The sequence below is a fragment of the Hevea brasiliensis genome, chromosome 9 (genome assembly GCF_030052815.1).
Source record: "Hevea brasiliensis isolate MT/VB/25A 57/8 chromosome 9, ASM3005281v1, whole genome shotgun sequence".
Taxonomy (NCBI): domain Eukaryota; kingdom Viridiplantae; phylum Streptophyta; class Magnoliopsida; order Malpighiales; family Euphorbiaceae; genus Hevea; species Hevea brasiliensis.
In genome coordinates this window covers 13939509-13952647 of record NC_079501.1, presented here as the reverse complement: position 1 = coordinate 13952647, position 13139 = coordinate 13939509, and the positions used below count along the sequence as shown (strand labels likewise).

The 13139-nt window shown below is 37.0% G+C and overlaps 2 protein-coding genes and 1 pseudogene across 2 annotated transcripts; 2 read left to right on the top strand and 1 right to left on the bottom strand.

The window, feature by feature from the left end:
* The first annotated feature begins 3893 nt into the window (after positions 1–3893).
* On the top strand, positions 3894–6805 carry LOC131183101 (protein NRT1/ PTR FAMILY 8.1-like). Its single transcript, XM_058153020.1, has 5 exons — positions 3894–4093; positions 4326–4506; positions 4591–4808; positions 5039–5592; positions 5740–6805. Exons 2-5 carry the CDS (start codon positions 4401–4403, stop codon positions 6572–6574), a joined length of 1713 nt encoding a protein of 570 aa, XP_058009003.1. The 5' UTR covers positions 3894–4093; positions 4326–4400; the 3' UTR covers positions 6575–6805.
* Positions 6806–7487: 682 nt separating this feature from the next.
* LOC110662942 (uncharacterized) lies at positions 7488–8190 on the top strand (annotated as a pseudogene).
* Positions 8191–11088: 2898 nt separating this feature from the next.
* On the bottom strand, positions 11089–13139 carry LOC110662966 (protein OCTOPUS). The gene has a single exon (XM_021822147.2). It carries the CDS (start codon positions 12993–12995, stop codon positions 11262–11264), a length of 1734 nt encoding a protein of 577 aa, XP_021677839.2. The 5' UTR covers positions 12996–13139; the 3' UTR covers positions 11089–11261.

The following is a 13139-nucleotide window of genomic DNA, read 5'->3' as shown; positions in this document are numbered from 1 at the left end:
TCACTTAAGTACCACCTCCTTAGACAGCATTTCCTAGACATGCACTTCATACAATCCTAATAGAATCAAACCACTGGTAAGTACCGTCTTCCCATAACACTACCACGATACTAAGGATTTATGCCACGAAGGCATAGATAGACAGGAGTCGCCACCCGGGTAATAACCGGGACATATTCAGTGTTTCTTCCGAGGGTCATGGATGGCAACTTACTCCTTGCAGAGTTTCCACAACCGTCATTACCATAGCCCAATGTCTAGATTCGGGATAGTGGGTACGTAAGGGGAAGGTGTTAGGCACCCCTTACGCCTGGTCTAACATCGTTAATTCGAGTGCCAGTCCTCTACTAATGTTTCTAGAAGTCTTGTTTATTATTCCTTTATTAAACTTTATCCTAAAAAATGCAATTCTAATCCTACACACGCAAGTAATTCACAAAAGGGTTATTGTTTACACACAATTTTCATGCACAAGTAATTCCTATCTATGGGGTTGCTAATTATTTAAATGATATTTACCAGATGACTAAAATTAATTTATTATTAAAAATTTAATTTACAAACAAATTCAATTTCAAATAACCCAATGTTTCTATTTAACGTAATTAATTAATTTTCACCAAGTTACCCTAAGGATAATTGAACTAAGTTAATTATGTACATGTGTAATTTATTCTAATATCACATAAGGCCCAAACAATCAAAGCGTAATAAAGATTTCTAACATGCAAATTTATTTTACAATTACCAAGTATTAAATTAAATTTATTTTACATGCCAATATTAGTTTAATTTACAAACAAGATTAATTTTAATTTACAAAGTATTTATTTAAATTAATTACATGCAAAAGTCAGTTAAATTAAAAACAAAGTTAATTTTAATTTACCAAATAAAAGTTCTATTATTACTACAATTTCATGCCAATGGTTATTCGATAAGTTTAGAGTTACTTACCTGTTGGTAAATGCATTTGCCATTGGGGCAAGCTACCCTTAAAAAAGGGTCTTCTCTTCTAGTATGGCAATGATATCCCTGGCTTACTCCCGTTTAGCTCCATATAAGATCCGCACAAATACCCTCTTTGGTACTTACCTTAGGGCTACTTACCAATTTTGTTTGTAATAAAAAATAAAGAAAATAAAGAAAAATAATAAAAGTACGAGAGACAGAAACTAAAAATGTGCAGAGTTGTGTATCCCCTCAAATTAAACATGATTACATGATCTATATGAACATATAAAATAAATTGAAGACAAAGAGCATAAAATTAAAAAATTGTGTGGCATAGATCTTGAAAAGAAAACAATAAAAACTGACCTTCCAGAAATCTTGTATGAAAATTTTCTTGAAGAAACGGAAAAAATAAGGAAGAACTCAAAGAATCTTAAATATCTCTAAATTTCTTATAGCTCTGAATTTTCTCTTCCTCTTTCCTCCCCATCATCCTCTTTTTTCCTTTCTCTAGTAGGGTATTTATAGGGTTTTGGGAGAGAGGTGTGATAGGATTTGGAGTCTTAGGATGATAAAGTTTAGATGACTTAAACAACTACAATTGCAGAATTCGAATAAGACTGGGATATGGGTGAGGTGTTTCAACCAATAGGAAGACAGGAAAAAATCGAAGGCACCAATAGGGAATGAGGAACAGAGTGGGACCAAGGAGGAGAGAGATATTTTGTTATTTTAATTTTTAGAAAATAATTAAATGGGTCACATTTAAAATTCATAACTAGGCTTTCTTAGGCCCATAGAGCCCAATTAAACTTAATTAGATCCATTTAAGAACTACCCATATTAAATTTAAACAAAATAAAATTTTATTTAAATTTAATTAAATTAAGTTCCCTAAAACTTTATTATTATTTTTATTTTTTCAAGATCATGCCACGAAATTAATAATTCAGCTCCATGCCTCCAATTACATCTTACAGTCATATAAATTTTCATCATCGGGTTTCCCACGGCCTCAATGCACATACTCATCACAAAATAAGGGTCTACACATAGTTGACATAAACAAAGAATATTAACATTATTAAAAATTAACATAATTCACGTAAATAAGGTAAATAAAATAATTAGGAAAAAAATTAACATAAGTAAATTAATCTGAAAAAAAAAGGAAATTAACGTGGTTAGAGATTATTTACTATAAATGAATTTAAAAAAATAAATAAATAAAATTTGAAATCAATATTTTTCTAAAAATAGAATTTTCAATAAAAACTGGAACTGGAATCATCTCAAAACCATCGTAAGCCAATTTAAACTCGGGTTCTTCCTACGAGGCCAAGAGGGTCTGGTGAAACACAAGATTGAGAAGGAAACGATGCCGTTTAAATTGAGTGATGGAACGAAAAGGGAGAAAAAGAGCGGAATTTTACGGGCGGACTATGAGTCGGAATTTTGGAGCTTTAATTTACCAAATTGTATTGAAAGAGAGGGGTGGGATCGGATCTGATATTAGAATACATAAAAATCAACATTGGAGATATTGCAAGTTGTATTGAAAGAGGGAGAATGGAATTCTGCAATACCATGCTTGCTTTGTTGTATAATCCACACAAGTAGAAAACAAATGAATGATTAATATCAATTTTCTTGTATTTTTGTTTTTGTCTTGTGGGGGAAGAATTCAACGTGCAGGAGCTGCCCATGTCCTTTGTTCACATCATGGGCATTATTGTTATTATTTTTATTACAATGGGAATGAATAGCAATTTGTCCTTACTAACAAGTCCATTAATTAAGTCGACAGCAGCTTTACTTATGATTTTATTTCAATTCTTAAACTCCGTTCACATGACGCCATTTTATTGTAGCTTTTGATGTACCTTTCAAGGTATATGCAGTGGAAACAGATTCCAGCTGGCAACGCGTGCCATCAAACGGTGATTCTGAGCTTGGGTGGCAGTCATATTCGAAGAGATATTTTTTTTATATTTAAAAAAAAAAATAAAGACTTTTAAAAAAAATTAATAAATAAATATTAAATATTTATAATAATTAGTTCAACTGATTTCATTATTAAATTTACAGATTTTCATAGTAATATCATCTAAAACCAATCCAATAATACAGCAGAAAACAAAGGGACAGCAGATTCTTTTTATCTGAAATATTTTCTCAGGAAACTAACAGAATAATTAGTATAATATAATATAATGACAATGTTTAACTGCTTGTCTCATAATTATCTATGCCAAAATTAGTCAATATATATTCCCAAACGTCACGCAGTTGTAATAAACAAGTAATTAACGTAGTTTTCCATGGAGGTACAAATTGACCAATTTGATTGAATCCAATGCTTATTTAATTATACAGTGATAGAAGCAGCTCATCTTTAGCTGGGACCAAGCTATGCGGTGTGCTCTTATATAGCAACAGCCAACAGCTGGGAATGGATATAACTAATGGTGAATCCCTTGAACCCAACGCCACTGTAGTTGAAACCAATGAAAACCCTTTATTTAGTTCTCAGGATTTGAACTGGAAGAAGATGATTAATTAAGAGTCCATAAGGTAAGGTTCTTATCCACTCTATTTAAGTTCCTAACATATATTAGTTTTGCAAGTCTTTACTTGATTTGCATTTCTTGACGCACCAAATAGGACCCATCATCTATCCACTAAAGTGGAAGAGAAAAGGTTTGAAATTTCAACAAGTGCAAATCTTGAAAAACACTGCTTGCATTTGAACTTGCTGAGAAAAAAAAGTCCCTTACGTCTCAGTCTCTGTGTGCATGTGTGAACACACAGGCACGTGGGAAATTATTTCAGGCAAAACCAAAGTTTTTTGTTTAGAATTTTCCACCATCTTTGTTTGGTCAATATAAGATATTAGTCAATACCAGAATCAAGCTGGGTATGCTGTTTACTGCATACCAGTTTTTCCACATTACAGATCTGCCAATTTAGAGAGTGCGTTATAGTTGGGTCCAGTTTATATATGTGGCTGAGTGTGAACCTCTTGAGTTTTGACTAGTGATTAATATCCTGAAACTATAATACTATCTTCAAATTTTGCTTCTCTTCCCACTTGCCAAACTGCTTTCCTTGATCATAGCATGAATCCTTGAGGCATGAGGTTTGGATACTTATTTGACCGCCTTACTCTGTTATTTATTATTTTACTTGTAGCAGAAAAGATGGTTCATGATTGTTTTATGTCAAGTTTGCAAGATCTAAACTTTTTCTAATTACAAGGAGGAGAGAGAAATTTTGTGTTCATTTCTCAATACTATTTATTCTGTCTTCTTTTCTATTGAATCCAAGTTTCGTTTCAATTTCATCTTTGCAAGAAATTTTGTTCATTGCAGCTCTAACATATTCACAAGTACTACACTAGCCAACTCCAGAGAATAAGCAAAGGAGGAAATTTCTGAGAAGCAGCCATGGCAGAGGAGGATATATACGCAAAAGATGGAACTGTAGACTACCGTGGGAATCCTGCTAACAGAAAGGAAACTGGAACCTGGCGAGCCTGCCCCTTCATTATAGGTAACTCTGCAATTTATTGATACAAGTAGTGGGATCTGATCATGAAAAACATAAATGTTTATCAATTTTAGCTTTCATCAACAGGAAATGAATGTTGTGAAAGATTGGCTTATTATGGGATGAGCTCCAATTTGGTTCTTTATTTCAAGAACATATTAAATCAGCAGAGTGCTACTGCTGCTAAAAATAACTCTGATTGGAGCGGAACATGCTATACTACACCGTTGATCGGAGCATTTCTGGCTGATGCTTATCTAGGAAGATACTGGACGATTGCAATTTTCTCGATCATTTATGTAATTGTAAGTTACCCAATTTGGGCATTGATTTCACCTTCTAGAAGATTGTTTGCTTATGAAGCATTTGAATCCAAAAGGGATTTCAATTACATATGATTTGCTATGCAATCTTGTGCTAATACAATACCCAACTGTTTCATCTTGACAAGATCAACCTGGAATTTTGGATAAAGTTTTTCTTGGAAGCATATGTTCTAGCTAAAAAACACTATTTTTGGCTTGGCTTTTCACAGGGTATGACGCTTTTAGCAATGTCCGCATCTGTCCCTGGTCTAAAGCCGAAATGTTACGCAAAAAACGACTGTGATCCAACTGATGCACAAAGTGCAGCGTGCTTTGTAGCACTTTACCTGATAGCTCTGGGCACAGGAGGGATTAAGCCTTGTGTCTCATCCTATGGAGCAGATCAGTTTGATGATACAGATGAGGTAGAGAAGAAGCACAAAGGCTCTTTCTTCAACTGGTTCTACTTCTCAATTAATGTTGGAGCTCTTATAGCTTCCTCTGTGCTGGTTTATGTACAAGACAATTGGAGTTGGGGATGGGGTTTTGGCATTCCTGCAATTGCCATGGCAATTGCTGTTGTGAGCTTCTTTTCAGGTACTCGGCTGTACAGGTACCAAAAGCCAGGAGGCAGCCCTCTCACACGTCTCTGCCAGGTGATAGTAGCATCCATCAGGAAATACAAAGTTGAAGTGCCTGCTGACAAGTCGCTTCTGTATGAGACAGCAGATGCTGAATCCAACATCAAAGGAAGCCGCAAGGTTGAGCACACCAAAGATTTCAGGTTACTGTCTTAACTTATCGCTGACAATTATGTTCCAATTTGGAAGAATCCATAGGAAACCAGGAATTTTTTCCCCCTATTATCTTAGTTTCAATAATCAAACTCCGATTTAGTTTCTCACCTGTAACTGCAATCTTGTTCTTACAGTTTCTTTGACAAGGCATCAGTGGAAACGGAAAAAGATAATGTAAAGGATTCTGTAAACCCATGGAGACTTAGCACCGTAACCCAAGTTGAAGAGCTAAAATCCATCATCCGGTTGCTCCCAATAGGGGCCACTGGCATAATCTTTGCCGCGGTGTACAGCCAGATGAGCAACTTATTTGTGTTACAAGGTGATCAAATGAATAAATTTGTTGGCAATTCCAAGTTCCAGATCCCATCTGCATCTCTTTCCGTCTTCGACACCCTCAGTGTTATCTTTTGGGTCCCCATCTATGATCGCATTATTGTGCCATTTGCAAGAAGATTCACAGGTAACAAATATGGCTTGACTCAACTTCAGAGGATGGGCATTGGCCTCTTCATATCAATATTTGCCATGGTATCTGCAGCAGTTTTAGAACAGATAAGACTCGGAACTGTTAGAAGACACAACTCCTATGAAATTAAACAAGTGCCGATATCTGTATTTTGGCAAGTTCCACAGTATTTTCTTATAGGGTGTGCAGAAGTTTTTACATTCATTGGGCAGTTGGAATTCTTCTACCAGGAAGCACCTGATGCCATGAGGAGCTTGTGCTCTGCTTTATCACTCACCACAGTTGCTCTTGGCAATTACTTGAGTTCTCTCCTTATGACTATTGCTACAAGCATCTCCACCAGGAATGGAAAACCTGGGTGGATACCCGACAACTTAAATTATGGTCATGTCGATTACTTCTTCTGGATGTTGGCAGTAATGAGTGTGCTCAATTTAGGTGCCTTTCTCTTGATCTCAAAGTGGTATACATACAAAACACCATTAGGAACTCTCCGTTGACCGTTTCTCAGATTTGCTGTTGTTGCCGAAACAACTGTAAATAAATTCAGTCAGTGCTCAAGAATATGTTTCTTTTACCAGATATTTCATATTTGTAAAATAGAATTTAAACAAGCCTATGCACCCTACAGCAAAGGCAGAAGTCCACTGTGTCTGTAATAATGTAATAGAGAATGAAACCTAATCAAGGAAGAAAGTGAACCGCCAATCAGCCAAAGCCATTACATGCTATCTTTCTACATTTGTATGTATAATTGTAGGCCACTTTCCTTTCCATTCATCACACATGACTAGTGTTACTTCTGCCAAGAATTATTAGTCTCTCAGGATACAAAGAAATTATAAAAGATGAAATAGTGTCAGAGATAAGTGAGAACTGAAAGAAGATGTTAGGATAAAAACCTTTCAACTTAATAGAAATTTCTAACACAGTCCCTCACGCCAAGGGGAGAGCTAAAGATTATAACTCTACACCTTTTGATCAAAGAAGCTTAATATCATGACAAAAAAATTAATTAATCTATAAGCTCAAACTTATGGATATGTATTTAAATATAGGTTTTAATAACAAAACCCTTGACCCAATTATAAAAATATAGCATGTAGAATCCCTACGAACAACCTTTCCCCTGGAAATTTTACGGTAATTATCCAAAAATTTCTGGCGGAAGGATGGCATTCATAATCTGTACAGGACAAGACTTTATGAACGGACCCGGATTTTATTTAAAATAAAAATGGGCTTGTCAGTTCATAGTGAGATTGTGGGCCTGACCTTATATTTTGGTTTTCTTAGGAACTCGGTCATCTCATCAAGTTAGAGCTCTCCGGTCTTCACGGAGCTTGTTCCTCTTCAAATTTAAATCCAATTCCAATCCGATTAAAAAATTTTACTCAAAACACAGCCAGGGAAATGGTTCGTACACGTTTTCAAGAAGCCAAAACGGGTGTGGAATTATCGTCTTTTTTCTTCCAGTTAATTGTTGTCCAACTGTTCGATGAAGTGCTTGGTAGAGAAAAAAAAAAAAAAAAAAAAAAAGGAGCAGAATAAAATAAGTTAATGTTTTAAGACTTTGAATACCTTAAATCGGTGAATTACGACAAGTACCTGAGGAAAGCAGGATTGGGAAAAGAAGGCTGGGTACTTCTGGAAGCAAGTAGGCAAGGCTTTGCTCTGCACCTACACGCTATTCGGGGGTGCGTGCCTCTACAGCGATACAACGCCGCTTGGTTGGTGGACGCTGAATCCAAGGCCAAAGGAGGAGCAAGAGCTAGCTCAGTTGTATGAGAGGCGAGAATTTCCGTATCCAGGAGGCACAGAAGCCATGGAAGAGTTCATTACCAAGGGGAAATGATCAGCACGACAATTGGGCCAGAAGGGGTAGTGGCTGTGGCTGAGAAGTTTGAGCAAGAGGCGCAGAAGCTGTGGCTGAGAAGTGAGAATGAGGAATGAAGTCATACAAGAGCTTCTAGGCAAAGGTTATGTTGTTGACTGTTGAGTGAGAAAGGACAATCATGGGATGGGAGTAAAGTGTTTAGCTATTTGTGAGTTCGTGTTTGTGTATATTTGAATGCCTAATGAATGTTTTCGTTGATGATGAGACTGATATTATGCACTGCTGTCTGGCATGATTTCCCAAGTATGATGCTTCAAATGGAAAAGGGAGACAAATTTGTGTTGGACTTGTAGCATGAGCCTGTTAGCAATTTTGATCATCATAATGTATGAATAATGGGTAGTCATTAGATTTTTTATGCCTCTCATAATCTCATTTACACTTAATTAGCTGTGGTTTTGATTGAATGATGGGTGGTAGGAATTTTGAAGAACAAAATTTTTGGAAATCCCAACCTAAATTTACAGCATCCAATAAAGAAACCAATCATATGTTTGTGGTTCAATAAGAGGAAATATACTCTAATGCTCTCACTTCTTCAAATGAAATTGGGAACAATGCATGGACTGTAGTAAGCAATAATTTCAAATTTTTCCTAAATGGTAATTGTTACTGTTTTTCAACACCGACTATTTTATTCTCTTCTGGAGAAGGAACTTTTATAGCGTCCTGCCAATGAGCAAAAATTTTTTTCCAATCAATTCTTGCATTCTAAATTGGTGCTGGAAGCAACAACACATTGAAAACTATCCATAGTTTGGTCACCCCTGAAAGGACTTTATCATACAATGTCAAGGGGAAACTTTTTAACGTATTTGCACAAGTGTCCGTCATTTGGATCCACGAGGCGGATGTTCCGATTGAAATTAAGATCCTTCCAAATCCAAATGCCAGCTTTTGCTTTTTCTAAATAACGAAGTGTAAGCTATTGGACTTTGGACCTCTTCTTGGATGAAGATACAAGCCTTATGCTAGATACGTGCGTGGTCTGATTTTTGGACTGGAACTGATAGTTTCAGTTGCCTTTTTAAATTAAACTGAAATCGAATCTTATAAATTTAGTTTCACATAATTTTAGTTTTAAGAGATTTTAATATGATTTCAATCTGATTTGATTATAGATGTCATTTCCTAAATGCTTTTTTTTTTTAATTTTTAGCTCTAATTGGATTAAACCAATAGTAAAATTGATGGTTTCGATTTGATTTAATTTAAAGTTTAGGAACTTTCAAATCAACGTCGACTCTATATTAGCATGGATTTGGTTCAATTTGATCTGAAAAACTGTTGATCAGTTTTAATTTCAATTTCAATCATCTGGTTCTTGATGCCAGATTAAATCGGTGCCATACCTACCTTATAAGTTGTAGATGCAGGTGAGGAGGCCTTGTGCAAATCATGATGACCATCGAGTTTTGAAGACATGGGTAACGCATCCTGGTAAACGGGTACTTGCCCTTTATGGCTTATTGGCTTTGATGCAATATCATTTCAGGGACCAAACAGTACATAGCAGAATTGGAGAATCCTATGCAGAAGCTCCAAAAGGATCACACCAATAAAGTTTGTCCAAAGAAGAAAGTAATTGATCAGAAGCAATTATTGGCAACATGTAACAAGCGTTTGGGTGGGATTTATAGGTCCCCACAAAAGTTGATGGCACCCTTCAGGGGCTGTGTCACTGATAGCCTCACAGGGGTAGGTCGTATAGGACTATTATTTACTACCCGCGGTAAAATTCATCAAAGAACAAAAAGACCCAGAGGCCATTTATACAATGAAGCAAGCACAATGACCAGCTGAAACATCATTCCCGGTGACATAATGAAGTTTTTATCATTATAGCGATGGCATCACAAGAAGGCTCCGCATGTGTGAGAGGTTAAAAGTTACTTTTTGAAAAAAAAAAATTTGTTATTTTAGATGTAGCTCAAAAAAATAATTAAAATTCTTATGACTAAAATACATTAAATTCAACTTCAAATTAAATTTTAATACTCTTTTAACTATAATAATAGTTCAAACACCAATGCTAAACAGATTACGAAAGCACGTAATAGGAATTGAGAACTTCTAACTATTTTATGGCATATTGAAATGGAAAATTCAATAGGATGCCAAGGAAACTATTAGATTTCACACCATTTGTCCACATAAAGATCTTAAAAATGTTCAGTTTTTGAATTTTCGTTTAATTGCTCTAAAGAGGTGGACTCCATAGTTGTTACTATACTCAAAAGTCCTATTCCAGTTGCTAAAGCAATTCATGCTCTAAATATGTCTCAAATGGATGTGGTCATGCTTTGCAATCGCTTTTCTTTCTCTTCTTTGAATTTGGTGCAAGTGGAGATTCTACATCCCTTTAACGTCAAATGCATCTTCCATATCACGAAGGACCAAAAATAAGATCCGGAGCAAACAACCTATAGCCAGAAAATTGAATGGCAATCCCAATAAATCAAAAGCAACTTGCATGTAGTACCATAAACAATTCTTAAAGACAGGGAAAGAATGACATCTAGCAAGCATTACACTTTACACTTTACCTAAAGTAAAAGATCATACAAGGATTTCTTCTTCGACACACCAGTTACACTGAAAGCAAGACCACAAAAGCACCAACGAACCCACAAACAGATAGACTTCTGATGTCACCATAAGAGAGCAAGATGAAACAGAAAAGCAACAATACTACATTATTTCTTGCGAAAAAACAGGCCAGCTCTTGAAACTGTTTCCATGGATTGCAAGCATCAGTGAGGCATTCTGGTTATCTCCCCATTCAATGATCAATCTCACCTAGAAACGGTAAAGAACTATATGGTCTAATCTTACGGAAAATGTAAAAATTTGAATCTTTTCTCAAAGTTTAGAAACACTTATCTGGTGTAACGTGTGATTTGTGTCAAAAAAAAAACCCTGCACTGTAATGATCATTGATCTCATTCAACAAGCAGCAATGCACAAACCACAACTACATTACTGAGATTCGTAACTGGCATTTTCAGGGATACATTGACCAAAAAATAATTCATAATACTTCAATTCAATATGCAAGGATTGCCACAAAAAAATATACCATCTATATTGCTTGGAAAACATCATTATTGAATTCAATTTGCGCGAAAACAAATACTTTCAAATTATCATTGCTGCATTATTAGAAACAGGTATTAAGCAGAGAAAACAGGTGATAAATATGATGTGTTTTTTATCTATAGAATCAGGAGAAACACATTAAGCCATGTCTTTACAACATCACATTCCATTCAAGAACAATTAATGCACCTTTACAAAACATTCCTTGCCATAGAGCATGAGTTCTGTAGCCTACTCTTTCCAGATTTGCTTCTTCCATAACTCCTTTGTGGAGTCAAGTAGAACCTTAAAAGGCCATTATCAAGGTTGTTTGGAGAATACCTCACACTCCGGTTTCGCTGCAGTACAAGGTCTTCCCTTCTCTTCATAACATCTTCCTTGGTCTCAATACTACTCGCACTACAGCCCATTTTGCTGGAATCCCTAGCACTAACAGTATAACTCCTTATAAGCTTCTGGCTAACAGTCCCATTTGTATCCACACTGGCCGCGCCACCCAACTTATGCCAAGACTCTGCTACAGGCCCATCAACCGCAATTCCACCAATACTGCTTTCCTCAACCCCACATTTGCCCTCACTTCTCCTCTGCATCAAACCCCAAATATTCAACACACTAGGCCACGTCTGCAACTTCTTGAATTTGAAACCCTTTTTGCTAATCCCACTAGCAACAGAATCCGCATCCTTAGAAAGAGAATTGGTTTTCCCTGCATGATAATCTTTAAGCGAATACCAATTTGAATCCCTCAATTCTTTCTCTGTGACTAACAACTTTGCCCCATGGAATAATCCAACTGTTTCAGGAGATACCTTAGCATTGGATATTGATCTGAAGTCGTCATCCCCTAATGTAACCCTCCTATTTGAACCTAGGCGATCAAAACTTCTTCTCCTCCTCCTATCAGAGTAATAATCCCTAGTCTGAGCAGTGCCTCCAGGGCTACTCTCCCCTTCATTCTTCAAGTCCACATTCTCTTTCGGATTCTCAATCCCATTGCCAGGTAACTTGGAATCCTCTACAACAGAAACCAATGGAGCAAGCCGTGGGTATGTTTTGCCAATCAAATACCCATCCCAGGAAGCCCTGGGCTCATCAAAAGAATACCGTGCATCATCAACAGACAACCGCGCCACATCAACTGATAATCTTGGGTCAGTATCACAAGATCTCCTCCCTAACCCATACTCCCCAATCTCCGATTGGGTCTCCCTTAATCTTCTGGCACTCGGCTTCTCAATTTCAACTACTAAATCACCATCTCCACTACCAATAATAACATGTTTCTTTTCCTTCTTATCTTTCTTCTGTTTTAGGTGCCATTTAACTAATTTCTTCCTAAACACTGAAGCTGCCTCCCAAAAACTTCCCGCAATGTCCCGTAAATCTCTACCTGCATTTTTGTTTCTCTCCGATTCAAGATCTATAAATTCCTTCATTGTCTTACACTCTCCGTCCTCTTCAAAATCATCTAAATTTCCCTCAGTAGCAGCATTCACACTTGGTGCAATAATCTCCTCTGAAACCCTAATTTCCGCCCCATTTTCCTCCTCTTCTTTCAATTCAATTCCCAAATCCAAACCCTTTGGCTTCCTATTCAAGCTATATCTCCTCTTATCGTCAAGATGGAAGAGATCAGAGAGAGAGTTTCGAGCCCTTACGTCGCAGGACTTCCGGCGGGGCTCGGATGTGGTGGTAGTGCTAGTGGAGCTAGAGGAGGCATTGGGGTTTGAGCTACTGGAAAAGGATTTGCTTCGGCGGAGTTCAGCGTCGAGGTAGGTGATGGGGGTTTCCTGGTGCGTGTCAGGGTCAATGCCGGAGAGGCGTTCGCGGAGGCAGGAGGCACAGAAACCGGTAATGGGTTTGGACGGGTGGCGGTGGCACGTGGAGAGGCGGAAGTGTTGGGGTTGAGGCTGTAGATTCATGGCTGCTGGTTGTATTGAACGGAGATTAAGCTCATCCTTGAGAGAGAGCGAGAGAGAGAGATTGAAGAATGAGGAGTGAGTACCGAGCAGTTAAGAGCTGTCAATATGTGGAAAAATGGAAGAGAAAACCCTGGATAAACCTCC